Source organism: Pygoscelis adeliae, unplaced genomic scaffold, assembly GCF_000699105.1.
Source record: "Pygoscelis adeliae isolate BGI_AS28 unplaced genomic scaffold, ASM69910v1 Scaffold232, whole genome shotgun sequence".
Taxonomy (NCBI): domain Eukaryota; kingdom Metazoa; phylum Chordata; class Aves; order Sphenisciformes; family Spheniscidae; genus Pygoscelis; species Pygoscelis adeliae.
Window position 1 is genome coordinate 2,319,710 of NW_008824473.1, and position 21,720 is coordinate 2,341,429.

A 21,720-nucleotide genomic window follows, 5' to 3' on the forward strand; every position below is an offset into this window, starting at 1 on the left:
TTACTTACTGTCCTGTGCAGTCTAGTCCTGTGATGGTTTAGTCTATGTATGCAATCTCCTGCTACCAACAGACACTTCCATCTTGTTCCACCAATTTGTTCTCCTTCTTATTATGTAGCATAAACAAAGGGTAAGCTACGCAGTTGAAGTGTGTATGCTTAAAGGGATGATGCCAATATAAAAGCAGTCATATTCACAGTTTGCTATTAAATGCAGATCTTTAGCATACTACTTCTTGCATTTCTCTGTTTAAAGGAGGACATTGAGGAAAAAATGATATTTTTTTTTTTTTTAGTTTTGTATGTGAATTATGCGTTTTGGAGCTCAAAGAGGGTGATGCAGGAAAAAAAATATGAGCAGCTCAGACTTAAAAGTATGCTGTGGTTGTGTTTAACACTGCCTATGTGACTCTTGGGGGCTATGAGCAGGTGAACAAGTTACTGTGAAATAACATCTGGGTGAATTGTCCATACAGACTAACGAAGGACAGAATTGTGCTTCTTGTTGTGTAAGGGCAAACATACAGCACACTTACCAGCTTAGACTTGAGGCGACATGTTTATCAGCCTGGACCTTTGTTATTATTGCTTGTTTGCTTATCACTTTCCATGGTGAAAGTGCCTCCTGCTTGTTCCCAGTTTAGTCTTATTGCCTGACTGTAGAGAAATGTCCATTCTAGCCGTTGTTATCAGGCCCTGGTTATCTATTTCCCTAGGTGGGATCGGGTTTGAGAATTGCTTTTGTGTTTAAGGCTTTTGGTGTTGTCCCCTTCCTCCTTTTGTGAAAAGGACAAAATATAGAGAAGTTCAGTAACTTCTCGTCCGTAAACAAACGGGCTGAAAGACAGTGAAGGTTCTAGCCTCCTCCTCCTCAGCAGATTTGGTGAAAGAGGCTGTGGAGGAGGCAGCAGAGTGTGCACTCAGTAAGTTTTCAGATGTCTGTTTTATTACTGGATTTTAAAATTAGTGATCAAATTAGTTGTTTTGTTTTTTCAAAAAACAAAGATTCTCATTTTCCCTAACAGAAATAAAAATTGCAAAAATGCATGGGCACCTACCTCTCAAGACATTCTTCTTCAGTCCAGTAGAGTAATCTTTCTTTAAGGGTATTGTTTTAAGGATAACTTGTATATTGACTAAATTTTCTGTAAGCCTTCCTGCGTTTTTATGTGAGGTAATCAAATTTCGTTTTCTGATGAACTAATTTTTTCTCACTTTTTGCTTTTTAATCTTTTTTTTTTCAGGCTTCCTTAAGCCAGATTTAATATTGATAGAATGAAAAAGTTTAAGAGGAGACTTTCCTTAACCTTGCGTGGAAGCCAGACCATTGATGAATCGCTGTCTGAGCTAGCAGAACAAATGACAATTGAAGAAAACAGCAGCAAAGATAATGGTAAGCATATCTTTCTCTTTCCAGAAAATGTAAGAATTTTATCAGGCCCCACTCAAGTGAGTGTTGTTGGGTTTTATTTCAGTTTTCACAATTGCATGGACTTCCTCACTAACCTGTTCTTTTGATTTATCTTACATTTAGACTACCCTAGTTCTTTTAACAGGTTGATATGTTGTCACATATTGGTTTGGTTTGCTTTGATATTGAACTGTTATGCAGCTATTTATCAAAAGCTACCTGAATTGATACTTTATTGTGGTGTGCAGCAAGGATCATAGATGCTCTTTCAGTAAACAAACCCATTATTGTATGAATTTAGTGGGTCTCGCATCAACTTCATACGGCTTCAAATTCAGTTTTTTCTCAAAATCATTATTTGGTAATATGATTGATAGCATTTGCTTAAGTATTATAAATAAAACTGTTTACCTTATCATTGGTGATGCAGTGCACTAGTCTGAGAATTCTGTCACCTCTTCATGTCTCTGAATTGTACTTCTCTTCAGCAATATGGAGGCGACTAGAAACATTCAGGATAACCAGCTTGTCTGTGTATTCTTACGCAAGTCTTTGGCTGATCCCATAAATGTACTGGCTGCTATAAAGTCCACATTAATGATGATACTGCTTTTGAATGCAATCTGTAGTAATGATGACTGGAAGAGATTTTGTTGCTTTGTTCTGTTTCCTGGGCTGTAGCATTTAAATCATATTTCATCTTCTGTGCTTATTAGTGTTATTTCTTGCTCTGCTGACATCTAAGATTTTCTCAACTATCATGTGATCTGAAATTTATTCCCTCCCCCCCCCCAATAAATGATTGTGAATTTTCCCATTGAAAACTGACAGGGCTGGGAAATTTGAGCAGAAGTAGAGGCAATGGAATTTGCCCTGTAGACTTTTTAAACCACATTCAAGATCTGTTGCGTACCAAGCTTTTGAAAGCTGAATTTACCTTTGGCAAAACAAAGCTATTAATATTTTTCATTTTTACCCTTAATCCCTGGTATATTTATTGCTAATGTCCTGTCTTCATCATGGGCCATACCCAATAGTTTGGAAAATGATGTTATTACTTTTTATGTGTTGATACAACAGGTCTACTCTGAAACAATAATTGTAGTATTTTTGCACTGATATCTGCTAAGTACTTTCTGAGACACTGAGCAGTTGTCCCACATGGTTTCACTCGCATTAGCCTTTGTTACTGACGCATATTTTGTTCAGACCTGTGTATACTTCTGACAGATTGATGTCATTATGCAAATAAGTACTAAGAATATTACTTTCATGCTGGGAAATGAGCGTGAAAAATTGTCACCAGCATCAGTGAATGTAGTGAACTGGGTTGCTGAATCGATTCAGTTGAAAACTGGATCCAGGAAGAATAAAAAGATTTTACTCTAAACTGGACCGTGTTCTGGGTGCCAGCTCAAGGGACAGAGGACACAATAACTTGTTTACAGAAGCATGAGCTTACTCCATCTTAAACCATGTATGAGTCTATTTGCGGTTTATAATATTTATCTGAGAATTATCTCAAAACAGCAATACTTAGATGTCTTCTGCATGCTTGTCGCCAAACTTTGACAAACTTAACTTCTCAGTAGATATTTAAAGTGATAAAAATGCAATTCAAGAAAATGTTTCTAATTACAAAATCATTATTTAGCTTTTAGTGCTCCTTTTATTTTGCTTTCCACATTATTTCATTGGCCAAAAGGAAGCTTATATGCTAATATTTTGTGATACAATACGTTATGCTTACAACTACAAAATGTTGTTAATGCCTTAGTAGAGTTATCTTTGGATACACTGAAGTGTTGTTGATCCTCTTGAAAGAGGAAGAATAATAAATATGAACTGTACTGTTGCTATGCATAATCTTTAACTCATCATTTTATGTAATTTAAAAAAGTTTTACTGATATGTGCTTCCTTTTTCTGTTACTTCTAGAATGCAGATGTTAGTATCTGTCCTATCTTTGATCTTGCAGAGATGAACAGGATACCGCTTTGTGGATTTTTGTTTTCCTTTGTTTTTCCTTTCCTTTCCAACCCTACTTTCTACTTTTCTTAGAAAGCAGGGTTGGAAAAATGCTTGCTACACCAGCTAGTCCTGCTTTTCTAAAGGAAGCTCTAACTTTCCCATAGATCAAGATATTTTAGAAGGAGTAGTTTTCAGACAGACTGTAGGAATCGGGGTTCGGGCAACAACAATTGTGGAAAAACCAGTAAGGAAACGAGTTCTCTCTTTTGGTGAAAGACACGTTTGGTAGAGAATATAGCCTGGAAAAAATCCTTCAGTGGACATTATTTTGAAAAATTACTTACAGAGGAGTGCTTAAATGAGAAAGGTTTGCCTTGTCATCTTATAAAATCAGAGTGCTAAGAAGCCTGTACTGACTGTAAATATCCAGCTGGGACACATGAGAGGATGTCGTCTCTTGAAGAATAGTTTATCAAGTGATAGCTGCATTAAGATGCTGAAAGTGCATCTTCTACTGCGATGGTGCTGATCTCAGAAGGCAGGAGTAACCATCTCCCTAGTTTTGCTTTTAAGAAGAATAAACAGCTCCTTTACCCTGTGGAACAGAGAAACACAAATGTGCCCGGTTTGCAGGCTTTGGATCTGTTCTTAAAGGAACTTAAAAAGCACAGTCTAGTAAATCAAAGGCAAGCCAATATCTTGATCTACAGAGAATCAACGTCAGAGATACAAATAGTCTTCAAAAAGCGATTCTTCGTATGTGGTTTATTTTCCACCGTTATTACATCATGATCTTGAGAAATGAGAGTTGAAGGGCATTGCAACTGTTCTCATGCCAGAAGGCAAGGATAGACCCTGAACACTGAAGGCCTTTACAGCAGAATTTTCTTCCATTGTTGTTGTCCAATTTTGTTTTGTTTTATTTTTTTCTTCCTAGCAAATCACCCGTCTTGTCTCCTGTCATTCCATTCTGATGGCCATGAAGGGTATAATTTTATACACACTAGCTTTTTTCCTTCCTGGAAAATGGCTGTGTTACTGGATCTTAGAGGTTGGAGAGGCTATGCCCATAGAAAACCACAGGACCTAGGATCCACACTCATCTCTATCTGATTTTCACATACATATCCTGTAAAATCTTCATAATAAAGTTCCAGTTCAGCACTGCAATTCCAGATGTAGCTTACATGCATGTAGTACTAGGGACCTTTCCTCATGGTCATCCTTTTGCAATAACCTGTCTTGTTCGGCCCCCTGGCAAATGTTTCCTCTCCCAGAACAATTGCCTCTGATTTCAAATAACTGCTGCTCCAATCCAGAGACCCACTTTGTCATTAGCTCCAGCTTTGAGTGGGTTGTTTGAAGATTTACTTCTAAAGAACAGTACTCCTAATGCAGAACAAATTGTCCCATTCGCAGTTCACAGACATAAAAATAGATACGTAACTTTTAATTTCTTCACAGTGCATTGATACCACTGAATCAGCTAACCTTTTGTATGCAATCTCATTTCATCCACAGCCTCCTTCATTGCGTGATGTCAGTACAATCTCAGTGTGCAGCACTCATCCATCAGCAGCAAAATGAGATTAGCAGTGATCAACCCATATTGTTCGATGCAGTAGCACAGAGCTATTGCACTGAATGTAGAAAAACCATCAATTTTGCTTTTGGTTTTGGGTTTTTTTGGAACACCAAATTATTTAGTAACCAGAAACCTACATATAATTAAATCTGCCTTACAAATTCTGTTCATCATAATTGGCTTCTAGGTGAGGAAGCATCACAAAATCAGATGCATAAAAATAGAGGGACCAGTAAAATGCCTAATATACATCTGAAGCCTTATGAACTGTGGACTGTATGAAGTATACTTTGGGCTATTCTTTTATCTAAGTACAGAAGCTTTTCATGGTTTCTGTTTCAACATATAAGACCAGTTGCTTGGATTTGTTGTTTATTTTTCATTCTGTCTTCATTCAAGCACACTAACAATGTGCCGGCTTACTTTTTTAACTCTAGGTTCTACCTTAATATATGTATTCAGATTAATATTAAAAATACTAAATGGTAATTTGTAGCAGTTGACAACTAAATTTGCTCCTGAAATTTTTCCTTGCCAATGACATACTAATGAAATCTGGCTAGAAGTAATCTGGCTAGAAGTAACATCCAAATCATGCATATTTAAAGCCCAATTAACTGTAAAATTTATGCAAATACTTTAAATACATATGAATATGCTCTCTAATGAAAGCGAAAAATGTGGCTGTATTGTCTAATATTTTAAAATACATTATCACAAGCTCCAGGCATGCTTTTAAGAATAATTACAAGATATGTTCAAAAATACATCTACAGCTCTTGCATTAATATATAAGTAACTTGGAAAGCCATTCTATATTGCTAGTTTTTATTTTTACATATAGATATATATGCACATACATACTAAACCAAACCAAGTGAGGTTCTGATAGAAATGGCTTCATGAATTTCTGGAATAATATTTATCTCCATTTGGTCTGTTTTAGCTCAGTGATGTGATCATAGGATCCAGTCTCACAAACACTTGCATAATTTTTTTGTAATTTTACAGGTGTGAGTAATAATGGAAGGATCAGCTACAGTAAAGTGCGTAAGTGTTTTTTAGGTTTAAGGCCTTAATGACTAGTTACTACTCTGATAAGAGGAATGAATGTTTGTAAAAATTGACACATTGCAATACTGTCTCAGAACGTCCAAATGCCTTTATAGTTGTAGTCATTTCATATCATCTTCAGTACAGCTGAGAAACTCCCATTCCATCTGCTGTGTGTGATTCCTTGAGTATGGAAGGAAAACTGTGTTGCAACATATTTTCAAGACAATGCTCTTGAATTGAAAACATGAGCACAGAAATACTTACTGGTAATAAATTAATACAATTCCTCTATAGATACGGGAGGAAAGTATCAATATAAAAATATCGGGGGGTAGGGGGAAGAAATCTCCAGAAGTGATAGAGCTCATTCTAGAGCTACAGATTACTGCAAATAACTGACAGTTGTCACAGCTAAATACTGAACCTTGTACTGTCCCTTACACCGTACTGACGGTGTTTTTATTATAGTCTGTATGTACCCTTCTGTGCTGTGGCATGCATCAATTTTTGTTATTACTGTTCAGTATGGTTTCTCCATCCCACGTACACTGCCCAACATAGTGTTCTTTCTTCCCTTCTGTTTTAATTTGCTTCTTCCCACAAAACCTGGAGGCTCTATTCATGTGTGGAAGTGCTTATAACGTGAAATAAGCATGAAAATTTGGTGCCTGAAAGCATGCTGCAGAGACCTGTAGTCTTGGGGGGGGGTTGTTCACTCATAAGTGTTCTCCTTCACAAGCAGAACGCAGATTTGGCAGGAGAACATGGTGCTTAGATGCAGAAGTGGACTCTGTAAATACACCAAATTTCTGCTAGCGTAGGCTCACTGATGGATATGTAGAGATTTGTTCTCAAATGGCATTCCGATGGACTTGTTAAGCACAGAAAAGTCAACTAGGCGTAACTAGCCGACACTTGTTATTTCTGCAAGTAAGGCAAAAAGGAGCAGATTCTTTGTTTCCTGATTTGGTTGTCAGTGTGGCCTCACAGATGTTTGCATTGGGAGTTAAAGGATAGTTGTGTGTGGTGATGCAAGGATGGAGGCCTGGGATACTTGTATCTTGGCTACGATGCTGACTCATGTTGACTTAAATTGTACCTAAAGCAGTGTTCTGAAGGATTTGGTGTAATGCGATGCCTTCTGGAGTTATACTTTTTAAAAGGAAGATTAGTAACTGGTGGTGTGTCATGCATATATGATAGGAGGTACAGGACTACCATGCTTATGTTCCAATACGTGTTCTGATGAACAACAATACTGTCTTGAGAATTATCTTTTAAACAGTATGAAATATATAAATCTCAAGGGCAGATTTTCGGCTTTGAATATTTTTCATTTGATTGTGACCTTCTTTGTCTTGGTACCTAGGCTGAAGGCAAAAACTTACTGTATGTGAAGTCCAGTTTGAAAAGCTTTTTGTAGTGTTTTTGAGATGTCGATCTCATTTTTTGCCTTGTGTATTATTTCTTGTTTCTGTAGTTTAAACAGATTCCTTGGAAAAATTTCTGTCCTTTCCATCCCAAATTACAAAAAAAAAAGTTTACAGGACATTACAGTGCCATTTTAATCATTGAGGTACTTAATTTCTGGGAGAAACTGAGTTTCTTTAGGTTTCTGTTGGCACACTTCTTCAAACATGCTACCAATATTTTTTGCCTTGTGTCTTCCAAGTGAAGAACGTTTGCTCTGGACATGAGTGCTGTACTCAAATGGATTAATTTTGATCAATGGGGGGAATCCCTTGAGATTCTGCTAAGTTTTTAATATTGTAATAGTCAATAGTTTGAAGGATTCAACTTATTTAATGAATAAATACAGTTTTAAGTGGTTTTGAGTGGTTGCTCTATTTTTAGAGTGACTTAATGTTTTCCTGGATATCACATAATGGAGTCCCAGGAAACAACCCCATAAAATAATGTATAGATATACAGTATTTTATACAGTGTTCCTCATGTAGCTCCCTGAGAGTACAGATATAGCAAATGTATAGCTGCTTCGGGTTATTTAAATATTTCTTCTATGGGAGCCAGCACCTGCAATCAACTAATTTTACTGAGTGGGTCTGACAGCCTTACAGCAGTGTAATTAAATATTGTACAATGCAGCATACCAGCTGTTAAGATGTCAGAAATTCACCTGTTTACATTCTAGGACTTCTGAAGAAATAAAGGGCTTCTTGACAACAGCTTCTTCAGAAAAGCACTTTGTTGAAAATATTTTGTATTGCAAGTCCAAAAAAAAAAAAAAAAATTAGTCTTTGTTGCAATAGACATGTAAAAATTGGGTAATCTAATAGAGCATACATTCAGATTAGTTAAATGAATGTGTAGTAGATGATGCCAAAATATGATTAAGCTATACAACAGTAGCATTTGAGACAGTCGATATAAATAATTTTAAAAGGTTATCATGATGGATTGCAAGCTTCATGAATGCAGGGCTGTTTAGAGAGTGAATATTTAGTTTCACCTATGTAGGGTTTTGACACTTGCCCATTCTCTATCAAAACGGAAAAGAAAAAAAAAACAACCAATCTTGGAAGTTTTCTGGAGCAAGGGTGAGGTCAAGGTGGGTGGAAAAGAAACTGCGTAGAGAGTCCTGTCCTATAAAAACCAGTAGCTGATGCTCAGGGTGTTTAGTGAGATTTTCTTATAGTTGAGCTGGTCCGAAGTCAAGCTGCAGCTAAAAGTGGTGAGTGAGGTTCTGCCTCCACCCTTCTGTCAGCAACCGCACTCTGCGTGCCCTGTGAGGATCTAGTTCAAAAACCTAAATCAAAATTACACTTCTTTTTTGCTGGGGGAGGACCTTGAGCCACCTTTTTGGTAGCAGCAGTGAATTGTGGCAGGCTTGCTGTCGCACAAAAGTTCATCCTTACTTAGAATATGGAGCATGCCTGGGTTCAATCCCCATTATATACCAAAATCAGAGATCATAAATGCTACGTCTCCGATATCTGTCTTAGTTTGATTAGAAAAAACTCCTCTTGTATACTGTATTTGTGTGAAATTAAAATACATATTTATGTATTTGTATGGTTTCCATGTCCAGAATGGATAGTGGTTACTGAATGATACGTTTTCTTGCAGACTTATTCAGCTCTATCAGAGATGCTTGATTTAAGGTAATCACAATGTATGACAGGTGATTTTGATTCTTTGTTAAACCTAGCTGAAGCAAATATAATTCCAAAATTTAGGCAGTGAAATCTGAAAGCCAGCTTGGTCTTTTTGTCACATAATAGAGATACTCATGGGACATAAAAAAAGAAGAGGAGGTAGTTGAATATGTGGTATTAGATATTCACAAAATGTGTTTTAAAATGCATTTACATTCCTAATGAAAACTCTTTCTTTCTTTAATCCACCAGCTGACTGATGTGTGACAGTATGTCAGTTGCTGAGGCCTTGTATAGAAATGCCAGGCAATTTTGCAGGCTCTCTGGAGCTCAGACTAGGTAAATCCAGTTAAGTAAATCCACCACAGGAAAGAAAGCGGTAGTGTGGCTCTTTGTTAAGACAGCTGGACAAGGAAAAGAAACATTGGGGATTTATTGAAAAATTGCTTAACTTGGGAGTAATTTCAGGTCAGGGTTGTGGTTAATTTAAACTGCAGTTAAAGGAAAAAGAGGAGACATCTTTATAATCTCATAAAATAGTTGGTTTTAACTACTTCCTCGGACAAGCTTCTTAGCTATATACACTATTGTTCGACTCTGGCAGTTCTCATCATTATGAAACAAAAAAATCAGTTCCACTTATGTTCAAGCATAAATTTCTGTCACTTCACAATTGAAGGATTTCAGCGGCTCATTTGAGTTATTTTCTGTTCTTGTATGTTTGTTAGCATTGGTGCTGGCATTATTTCAAACTTAGCAAAGCAGTGGTACCTTACTGGGTACTGTATTTTCTTAAAATATATGTGTGTATTCTAAAACAGATCAGCAACATGGTCTAGCATCTCTTACAACATTAGTAAGCCAGGCTGGTTGTATTTTAAACAGTATTTTCTTTGAATGGTGCTGATGTAGTTATTTTGCATTATGCCAATAATAACAGAAGTTTGAATGATAGGATGCAAGAAATACATGAAGATGATCCAAATGAAGTAAACCAGCAGCTCGGCATTTGCCAAACATGAAAATCAAGTAAGACAACAGTGCAGTCACCATGCATTGACCAATTTTAGACCTTGCTGAAGATGCACACTTAGCAACATGGATGTGGCATTAAAAAAAAAGGGTGTGTGTTTGTGTGTATGTATATATATAAAAAATTAAAAAAAAACCAGCAGGACACATTCGTATTTCAAGAAGTGTTCAGGGGCATTGAAAAGAAACCCGTGCGTTCATCCTGTACGCCAGTATAATATTTCTTAATATTCTCATTCAGAATGTTTCCATTAACTTTTTTCACATTTAAAGACTAGATTTGCATGATAGCTTAGTAGGTTTCATAAGAAATTTAAGAATCGAGCTGACATTCCTTCAAAGATGAGTGAAAGATTAAGTGTTTTGTAGCCAAAATAAGAAGATAATAGAACAACTGACCAAATGCAATGAAAAAAGAACCACTGAGAAGTCTCTCTTTCAGCTCGCTTTCCATATTTACCAATTTTATCAGTTTGGAATTACAGATTATAGAGCAGAGTGAGGAAAGAGAGCTAGAGATAAATAATTAATAAGGCCCTCGCTGGAATGGTTGTGCCAGCAGGAGCCAACACAAGCAAACTGCCCGGGTGCTGCAGAAGTCTTGCGCCGTAAGGATGGCTGGAGATCTGCCTGGCTGTTCTCCAGTCTCTGGGGATGACAATTAAGGGCAAGTCTAAGATTAGAACCCAAAATATAACAGGATTTCCCCAGTGTACTCTACCGGTTTCTAGTTCAGAGACTTCCTGAACTAGGCAAGTCTCTGTGCAGTTAGTAACCCTGAGCAGATTTCTTGTTCGGTCTCCCCTTGAGTCTTGTAAGCTTCTGATAGTCGTAACATCCTGTGGTGGAGAGTTTCCACAGACTGCACGGTGTGAAGAACTGCTTCTGTGCACCATATGCAACCTGCCACAGCTGGCTTTTTCAGTGACCCTCACTCTTGTGCTGGGGGAGCTGGTCGATGCAGCTGATTCCTAGGTGCCCTCTTCAGCCCTCCTACAAGTCTGTGGGTTGTATCATATCTTTTGCAGTTTTAGTCTGTTTGAGAGAGGAAGACCAGAACTGTGCATGATAGTCGAAATGCAGTAGATCCATACACTTGCACAGTGGCATAGTGATTTTCTGGTGTTTTTCTACTCCCCTCTTAATTTCTATTATTCGTTTTGGCTGTGGCTGAATATTAAGCCAGTACACCATGAAAATACTTACTGTGCTACCGGAAGCACCTCCATCATGTCAGCTAAGCCTTTGAGTGGTTACTGAGTACCAAGTACAGTGACACTAACATAAGGAATGTTAGTGAGTTTTATATAGGGAAACATTTTTTTAAAGACAAACCAAACCTATAATCACAGAGAGAAAATTATAAGAAGCAGTTTATAGATGTATGTGGCAAAGGCATTTAACTTTTACAGTTTTGACTCATCTTACTCAAGACCAGGTAGTTGCACTAAATTCACACCTTAAAAACTGCAGCATTACCCTTTAAATGTAGTGATTCAACATACTAATAGTCCTGCAAAAAAATGAATTTTTTACGTGAATGAAATTAAATTGTAACTTTGGAAGAAGTACTTAGGAATCTTTGGACTGAAGGAATTAAATACTTTTTTCAAAAGCACTTTCTTTAAAACTTGTATCTCATAAATGCACAAAAATAAAAATAAACAGTCTTGTAAATTTATTTCCAGCAAGAGTTTGCTTGATCATTTTCAATATTTTTTCCAGCTGTTAGCTGTTATTGTCACGGTCACAGGGAGGAGACAGCACAATGCAAAATTCATGTGAACATTTCTTTAAAAGTCTCTTGCATACAACAATGCAAACTTACAAATATATACAAAAATACTTTTCGAGACCGTAAGTCTGTACGTTATACCACTGTAAAAAGAGAATGCCATATGATCCTTCCTTTTTGTAAATTAATGTGTACTATGATTTTAAAAAACACTTGTAACCAAGTACTATTAATACTTCTCTTAGTCACAAGTGTACTGGTAATCTGAGAGTTTTTGTAACCTTCGTTTCATTGTCTGTCAGTAGTTATGCCTGTCCTACTACATGACCTAAATTATTGTTGCTAAATTTTATAATGGGCTCCATAATTTAGAACAGTACTTGGGACAGTGCGGGAAGGTAATAGTTGCCTATGATAGCAAAAGTTATTTCTGTATAATTGGATCTTCTTATATTAACCATTTGTCTTTCATTTTTATATACGTTTGCTGTTTGCTTATTGATTTTTATCTGTGTTTATCCTTAAAATTGAGCTGAAATTTTACATGCTAAGATATTTTAGGAATTTTGTTTTGAACTGTAAAATATGTGCAAATAGACCAGTGCCATGGGGAAAACAAGTTTTTAAAATAATCATTTCTGTTCATCACACTGTCACATTAGTAGTGAACATAAAACTCAATGTCTACTTACTCATTCAGTGTATTCATAAACTTTGGCCTTTTTTACGTGCTACACAGTTCATGGAGGTAGATTAATTTTAGCATGAGTAGACAAAAGCCATAACATACAAGGGAAATTTATCAACTCTGCTCTGTGAATGCAGCTATAGTCCACGTGTGCATACACTCCGGTGTTGTTAGTGATACTGGAGTCCTCAGCAACTGCGAACGTACAGGGGTGGGTATGGGTGGCCAGGATGGCTGAGGCGATGTGCTGTCACACCTAGAAGCAGAGTTTCGCTTCCAGCTGTATGGCCCTGCCCCTTTCCTGTGCTGCCTTTGGTGCTTCTCCAGTCTTTGTTGAGATGTATCCTGGCATCTTCAGTTTCTCATTAGGATGAGAAAAGTAATGTTTGCTTTGATGCACAGTTTGCATTTTTGTATGTGAGACAATAATCTTGCCGTGGGAGATAGATTTTCAGTTACCAAGCATCAGTCTGTCTCAGCACTTTGCTCAGGGTTACCCTCCGAAGCGTAAGGCTATTGACACTAGTGGCAGAGCTAAGAAATATTTGAGTGATTTTTAGCAGTACATTTCCATAATAAAAAAAAATCCGAGAACTTTCTTCCTAGGTTTATTATTAGGGCTTTAAAACAAAACAAAACAAAAAACTGAGGGACTTTTGCTTTGCTTGATGTAGTAGATCTTGGTCAAAGGGAGGAGAGTTTTATTTCCAAGAGTTTCCCAGAAAAAATATCTCTTGATTTGGCTCTCTGTTTTCATAAAAATTTAGTTTTAGAAACAATTAAAATGAAGTAGAATTACATGCTTAATATACATTATTTATTGTTTATATAAGGAATACAAATGAAGTAGTAACTTTAAAATTATGCAAACTAGCCACTAAATCCCACTAAGCATTATAATTATAACTGGTGATGACTGTCTCAACAGAACAAACTATGTACTCATCAGGTATTTGGATTTTCAGTGTTACCATTCATTTGTTCAGCACTGTGCGTAAACTCAGTGTGAGGTTTTTAGCCTAGAAACTAGATCAAATTCAAACCAAAGATTAGTAAGAAAATTGGAAAGCAGAAAGCAAATTTTAATATACAAAAAGTAAAAGCAGTAGTTGTGCTGTATGTGAACCTATGTTTCCTGTCATGTGGAAGTGGTAATAGATTCTATTCAAAAATTGATGAGGAATTTGCTGCCTGCTACCCTAGGAGAAATCTGTTGAAGGCACACAACAAGGAAGCTGATGCCAGTCTTAAATTAAAAGGGATGATGCAATGTATTAGAAACAGAAATAAGGATTAGCAGCAGAGGTGTGCAGAGTTCTGAAGGTGAAGACATTGATCTACTTCATCAACAAATACATGGACGTGTGGTCTATTTTTCCTCACGTTCACCCACTTTGAAGCTGTGTTTATGAAGGACGCTAACTGAAAGATGCGGGCAGGTTCGTAACAGTGCTGGCATGTCCTTTCACATTCTGTTTTCTGTCTGAAGCTTTTTTTTTTTTTGGCTTGTATTTTTTTCCTGCAGCAGCTGAGTTAAAGTCATTTTTTGGTCTTACTGTATTATTCATGTTTATATGCAAAAATTCCTTGCATAATTATTTTTGAAAGTCACTGGCCTGTCCTTGGGTAGTTCTATCTGTGTACTTCTGTTTCTTTACTTCAGACCAATCATCATAATGTATCCAAAAGGTTTTTGTATGTGTGGAGAAGGAGGGGGTTCTCTTCAGGATCCTGTTTTCCTTAGGTTATTAGGTATTTGTTGCTGTTGTTTTCCTTCACCATTGAAATTCTGCTTTCCATAAAATAAGTTCTCCTAGCAATATTATTCTTATCTTATTTTGGAAGGGAAAGCAAGATTTTGGGGGCCCTGCATGTGAGAATATAAGTCAGGGTGATGAAATAGCATCCCGGACTGCTCCCTGTCCCAGTAGGCGTGAGTGAAGCTCTGAGCAGATCCCGGCTGCGTTACACCCTGGGAGCAATGGCTCCAGAAACGCTTTGGGAGGTGCCACGCTCCATCCAGCAGCACTCGCGCTGCGGTTGCTCAATGCGTGGCTGCTGCCTTTTCTGTCTTCCGAATAATACCAAACGACACATATCTGTAATGGGAATAAGAATCAAAGGATGGAAAAATAAAGTTACTTGAATCTAAAGTGTTCTTTGGGCACGTGTTCCGGTCTTTTTCCTAGTATGGGGAGAGTGCTTGTATGTAGCTGCCAGGTGGCTCTCGCCTCTGGGTATGTTTTCTGTAGTGACAGTATTTCTTCTTTAATTTCTTGTATGGATGACTTAACCAGTGGTTCTGATAAGTCCAGTTTTGTGACAAGCAATGCAAGGTGACTTCTGTTCTGCTTCTTGTTGGGGTAAAAAAGCTTCTGTGTGTTTAGAGTTAGACTGCTTCCAGTACCACGGCAGTCCTTGAGTGCTAGTCCATGTGTGCAGAGTCAGGTTGCTGAGAGAACACAAATGCTTAATTTCTATGCACGTTTGCATATCAGATTTTAAAATTTCTAATGTTTGATCTTTTTTAGAAAGTGCTTATCAATAATAGTAAGTAAAAAAATTATAATCCTGGTTTTAAGTCTAAGTACAATGAAGTGTTTGAGACACAGTCCAATAGAAAGCCAAAATAACTCATTGAATACTTAATTATTCTGATATCCTTTAAGTTAATAACCTTAATTATGGCATGACAGCTCTGGTGGGTATAGACAGGTACGTTTCCTTCTAAAGACTTCCAGTAGTGAGGCCTCACTATTAGTAACCCTTAAGAATTTGGGGGGGAATTTGCTCATCATGTGAGTTGATCTAACAGCTGGTCTGTTTAAATTACAGTAGAGATGAAACATTGTGCAATAAGACAGATTGTTAATTCAGAAGAAAAAAATATACTGATATTAGAAGCTACTTTTTGGTTTTGTTCACATTTTTAGACTGAATATTCAGTCCATTTACTGATCCAGCAGCAGAGTGACAGAATTTAATAAAGTGAAATTTGGGTAATATTTAATGCCATGTTTTGTATTAATTTGTTAATAGAGAAATGGCAGTAGTATGATGGTCTACTGTTAGTATGAAAGAGAATCTTACCAGAGTGGTGATTTCCTGTCTAGTAACTGTTTTTTTCTTTTTTCTTTTTTTTTCTTCTGGCATGTTCCTGACACTCCTACTTGCTTGTGGGAATGAATATTTTGATCCTTGTGAATTGTAGAGCCTATTGTGAAGAATGGCAGGCCTCCAACGTCTCACAGCATGCACTCATTTCTCCACCAATACACAGGATCTTTCAAGAAGCCCCCTTTACGGAGACCACATAGCGTCATAGGGGGCAGCCTCGGCTCTTTCATGGCAATGCCCAGAAATGGGAGCAGATTAGGTAATTTACTACATTGTTTGTTTAAGTTCATTTTTCTGTGAAGAATAATGTCTGTATTGATTCTTAGCAAGAGATACGGTTATTCTAATGCTTCAATAAATCTTTGGGAATGTAGTAGTCTTTTTCTAGGGTTGTTAGAGTACTAACATGTACTGAATGTCTCTTAAGATTTTCAGGAAGAAAGCAATTACAAGAACATACTGAAGTCACCCATGAATTTTTGACAAGTTGCAAAGTTACAAAATACTCTTTCTTAATACTTTGCAAGAAACCTCTGTGTCCATCTCAGTAAAGCATTGGTGAGAACTACAATAAATTGAATATGATAAAAATAGAGGATAATCATCCCATATGTGGAATTTAAAAAGAACTGGTGTATTACTTAGAGTTTTCATTATTATAAGAAAAAAAATTGCTTTTTTCAGTGATAAATTGAGGCCACTTGACTGTAATTGTCTTTTTTGTTGTGGTTACAAGCTATATTTGTGGTTCTGTGGGGCAAATAAGTTATGAAATTTTTTTTTCTTCTCCTTCAAGTAATTTGTCATGTTGCTGCCTCCAGTCACCATTAATGTTTTACCCTGCTTTTATGTTATTTTAAATTGTGCTTAATTAATTGATACTAGAAAATGAGAGCAAGTCACTGTTTAATTAGAATTTTATGAATTTTTCAATCTTCTGCCCTCCTTTAGAAGTGTGTGGTAAACTGATCTCTTTCAAGATTAAGCTATGAGTCTTCAAGGTAGTAGTCAAACCACTTATATCCCCCTCCGCTGTAATATCGCTTATCATGTTCAAAACCTTGCCTTTTTACTGTTTGTGCTACCATTCAAACTGAAAAAAGAATTCTGTCCTCTTGAATGGCCTTTACCAGCTGTTATCAGAGAAGAAAACAGGTTTTAGTGTGCACATTTTGACTACTATATCAATTCCTGATTTCACTCAAGTCCTGTACACTTTATTCTTTTTTGCCTAGCCAAGCTTTGCTTAAGTTACCAAGAATCTAACAGGAAGACAAAGTTTAAAATAAAAATACTGGTCTACTTAAAGAAATCTCTGGTTAGGAATATTTAGTCTTTCATGGATTACTTGTCAAATCAGATGTATATAAACTGTGTACAGGAACAGCAGAGATGTATACTTCTGTACTCTTGTGTGTTGCCTTTAAAAATATTCTATAGCGTTTTTAAATGTAAATTTACCAATAACTTATTCCTCTTCAAAATTTCACTATGAACTTCAAATCAGCTTTGCAAAAGGAAGATTCATAAACAGCTTTTGTTTTTTTAAATGAGTTTCCAGTTTTCTCAAAGCTTTATTTTTCACCTGAGAAAAACACTAATATGTAAGTATTGCAGAAGAATGCCATTAGTTTTATTTTTCTCAGGTGATCAAATTTTATAGGTGATCAAGTGTTTAAATAGCACTCACAATTTTAATATGTTAGTCTGTAGGAAGTGTTACAATAACATGTTTTAAATAGCTACAAATTCCTGTGGAATTTGTAATTTCGTTGAAGTGGTATGGAGTAGATTTACTGAGTGTACACACATACATGTTAAACACCTCTTTTTGCTTTGGATGCAATGATGCCATTAATGATGCCTTTTTTTTTTTTTTACTCATTCGATGAAAATTTAAACTACTGATACATGTTATCTAGTGGTAGATAACACAAGTACAAACATAATTACTAATGCTCTTTCTGCTCCTTCTTCATATCTTTCCTCCTTTTGTTCCTGCCGTATGAGAATGGTTATTACTCAGCAGGATAATGAGGTTTTCTCTGTTGGGATAATGACATCAGAAATGAAATGGTCAAATATTCCACACTACATGAGACTTTTTTTCTTTGCTTCCTTCATTCATCCTCTTTTCTTTCTACTTTTTCTTCTATTCCAATGGTGGAAAAATGCTGTCAGAGAGATATCCTCGAAATGTCATAAAATAATGGCAGTTAGAGGATGGTTATTTGGTTAAAAAACAGATTAAAACAAGACCTGCCACAGGTGCATCTTCATGCTGCTTGCTTTTGAATGAGATTATCAATATAAAAATTGGTTGAGAAGCCCAGGAGGGTTTGTTTGTTTTTCTGAGTACTGAACATGAGTTCCTGCTGTTGTGGTAATGTGTAAAATCCCCAAATATTTTTAAAAGAATTTCTACTTGGAAACATCTCTGTCAGCTTTAGGTTTTGTAAAATGTTTTGTAAAGACAAAAATTCTGAACTGATCTCTAAAAAGTGTGCCTTTGTTTAAAATTTTTTAGTAATTTTTAATTTAGTATTCAGTTATTGTGATGATTTTAAATAATGTAGATGACTCTCAGGCCAAACTGTGAATCAGCCATGCCACTGATGCGGATGAAGGTCTAGCTGAGGTTTTTTTAGTTCACGTGTAGCTGTACAACTTCTAAAGTCTTGCACCTCCAGAAACATTTAACTACTGCAGTCTACAATGGAGCCAGAGCTAATAAGCCCTTTTTGGACCTGACCTGGCTGAATGCAGAGCCAACTTAGTTGTCCTTGTTCCATATTTATATTACTGGAAACACTGGAGAGGCACTTGGAATATGCAAAGCCAGCACGGAGCTGAAGCTAACCCTCCTGGTGAACTGCAGTAGCAGCCAGGGTAGAGTTGATCCCTGCTTTTGGCAGTTGTGTTGATATAGCCTCTCTCTATACGGAGAGGCTTTGTGTCTTTGTCATCAGTGTTGGAATTGAAAGGAATGATGTTTCCATACAGCTTTCATAGATCGGTAATGGTAACAGCAAAGGCAATTTCTCACTATTGCCTTCCTCAATTTGAATCGTTATTAGTGAAACTAATCATAAAATTTAGCCACTTCATAGAAAAGTAAGCTTTGGAAAAGTGCACCTTGGAAGGAATCCAATATGCAAGTCACGCGATTGCTTTTGTAATGATTTGAAATAAGATGGAAAGATCATACAGTCTGACTCACTACTGACTAATTAGTGGATATTATTTTAGCTCACTTGGAGGAGTTCTCATTTGCTGCACTTGTAGGTGCCCTGTATGAATTTCCTCTGTGGTGCATTCCCCACAGCTGAAATGAGGGCAGCCTATTCTTTTAAATGTACTTCCATAGTTTTCCTGTTTATATTGTAGTCATCTACAGCTTTTCACTACATGGCCATACTGGATATTTAATTAGATATGTAGAGTACATTAAAATAAACATCTGTGAAAGAGAGTGGCTTGGGTATTCAGTGAAAGCAATTCAATAAATTATTGAACCATTAAAACCTCTGAAGACCATGCAAGCTGGCTTTGGTGCAGGTGAACTTGCCTATAGAAAAGCTTAGTGAAATTAAGGAAGTATTTGCATGATTTTCATCATTGCTTAATCAAGTATTATCATCATGCATCTGTGTAAAATTATTAAAATGACTAGGTTAATGCCTTATTCCTGGGTTTATGCTATTAAAATAATGAACATAAGACTCTAGTAATGCCTTTTTAATTGAATAAAATAAAAGGACACATTTATATTAGATGATAACACAGCCAAGATATTTTTAAAAAGCTTAAAAGTATCCCAGTTTAGAATATAATTAAGACATCTGCAAACCCTTATAGATAGGAGCTGTTGGGTATTTAGCCCGTCAGAAATTCAGGCATGTGCTTAATGATAGATTTTTGGACGCTACAGCCAGTATCCTGCTTAAAACCTTTTGGTTATGGGTATGTAGCTTATCCAGACTTACCAGAACTAATCACATCACAGCAGTATTCAAAATAGACTGACCATCATCTTAAGTCTGAAATACTAAATTCTTAGACTTGAGTGGTACAGACCCACTTTGTCTTCTCATTCCAGATTTATAAAGAGCAGGATCTCCTTGCAGCTACGTTATCTGCCCCAAATGTATGGGTTTGTGTTACTAGTTCTTGAAATATTCCTTAGCTGTGTATTACTGCATAGGGGTCTTTTTAGTAGAAGAATTCTATTTGTCAACTAGGATGCTCTTTGTAGTTCTGAGTGTTGCATTTCAAAGTGTCATTTTTTTGCAGTCACTTCATAATATGTATGCTTTTGTGAATTGAACATTGTATATTTTAAGATAAAAAGTATGACCGTATCAATCACGTGATTACTTTAATAAGTGTCAGTCGTTTTTAAACAGAAATTATGTAATTGCTCCACGGCTTAGAATACAATACTTCTTTAATTTCATCAGTCATATTTTGTGAGGTTGCCCAGATAACTCTCTCTTGTCTAGCTTCTCTGAAGAAAATAGACTTTGGGGCCCAATCAATGGGCTTGTACTAACATGAGGATAAATAGATTGGAGAACAAGTGTCAGTAACTGTTACACTTAATTTTACAAACAGAATCTTGAGAGCTGTAATTGCTAAAATGGATTACGTGACCTCTCAGAAAAGTGTTTTAAAAGAGAATCTTTATTGAAGAACCGGTACGGTGAATGTGCTGTTTACCAGGTTCAACAATGCTGGCATAACAGCTTTGCTGCAAATAGTGTTTTCAATAATGCTTTTATATTACTAAAAATAATTTCCTACAGTTTGTTAGAGATCTTTAAAAAGACAGCTATCAAGTCACTACAGAGAATAAGAGAGATTTCTTAGAGACTTGGCAAAAAGGAGTCATATTTTGTCTGCTTAGCTTAAGGTTAAGGCTGATCTTTAGGGACCACTTTCTGAAAATCTTTTCCTCTGGTTCAAACTACCATGCCTTTAGAAGCACTGATGAGTGTTTACCTTGTTTGAAACCAGAAGATTGCTTCTTATTATGCAAGGAGTGCAGCTTATTTTTTTCTCATTCGGTCCAAATCTGAGCATGACTTGCAGGGAAAATTCTGATGCAATGTGGATTTTTAATTGAAATCCAATTTAGATCCGTCTTGCTGCTGGAAAATTTGCTTTGTGCATGAGATGCATGCTTAGCTTGTGTGTTTAGTTACAGTACTTTGAGTTAAAATATGTGCTGTCAGTGCCTTACGAGTTAATCTTTTTCTATCCATTCTGTTTTCTGTAAAAGGAAATTCTTTGTACTGAGGAAGAATTTGATCCTTTGAAGTCTGCATGATTCTATGTGAGCCAAACTAGACAAACATTTTAGAAGATGTGTTGATACCAGAATATCGGCCTAAAGGCTTTTTTTGTAGAAAATCCAGCTTTCTTGCTTGTTGATAGTGATAAAACTTGCATATTCTCTTTTGGTTTTTTATTGCTGTAATGCTGTGCAAATGCTAAATATTTTCAGGTCTGTTGGTGGTAAGGCGGAATTGAGTTCTGTGAGTTTTGCTAATACTAGCATTTTTTAGGGGTAGAGTTCTGAGATTTTCAGTTGTTCCTCAGGTTCTCTTTTACCCTGTACAAGATCATACTTAATACCGAGGATCAGGAGAGGGCGGGGAAATTGGTGTCTTTTAAAACACCTCCTTTGTATGTAAGAGTATTTAATCTCTATAGTAATTTGGAGTTCAAATATTTCAGAGGTGATGATGGAGCATTACTCATAGTGAATTGCTTGTATGACCAATTTCCCATTGTGTGTCCTTTTGCAAGTCATTTGGCTCTTTATGCTATTAACGACACCACCTTGATCTTCTCTTCATTCATTACGGGGTTTGTCTGCCGAAGTCTGGAAGATCCTGTGATGCTTAAAAGTAATGTATATACATAATATACATAAACTCCTTCGTGTGGATGAATCCACAGGATTGTGTTAAAAGTACCAATTTCAGTTGACATGAAGTTCCTGCAA

At 36.5% G+C, this 21,720-nt stretch overlaps 1 protein-coding gene across 2 annotated transcripts in view; it reads left to right on the forward strand.

Moving 5' to 3' along the window:
- Positions 1-1,243: 1,243 nt before the first annotated feature.
- The window catches only part of CDK17 (cyclin-dependent kinase 17), a 56,817-nt gene continuing 36,340 nt past the window's right edge, over positions 1,244-21,720 (forward strand). The window contains exons 1-3 of one of the 2 annotated variants that reach the window (XM_009321307.1): positions 1,261-1,392; positions 5,978-6,016; positions 15,805-15,969. In XM_009321307.1, the coding sequence (XP_009319582.1) occupies positions 1,275-1,392; positions 5,978-6,016; positions 15,805-15,969 (322 nt within the window). In that variant the 5' untranslated portion in view covers positions 1,261-1,274. Of the gene's footprint in view, positions 1,393-5,977; positions 6,017-15,804; positions 15,970-21,720 lie in introns of both variants that reach the window. The other variant, XM_009321308.1, reaches the window with a different exon arrangement.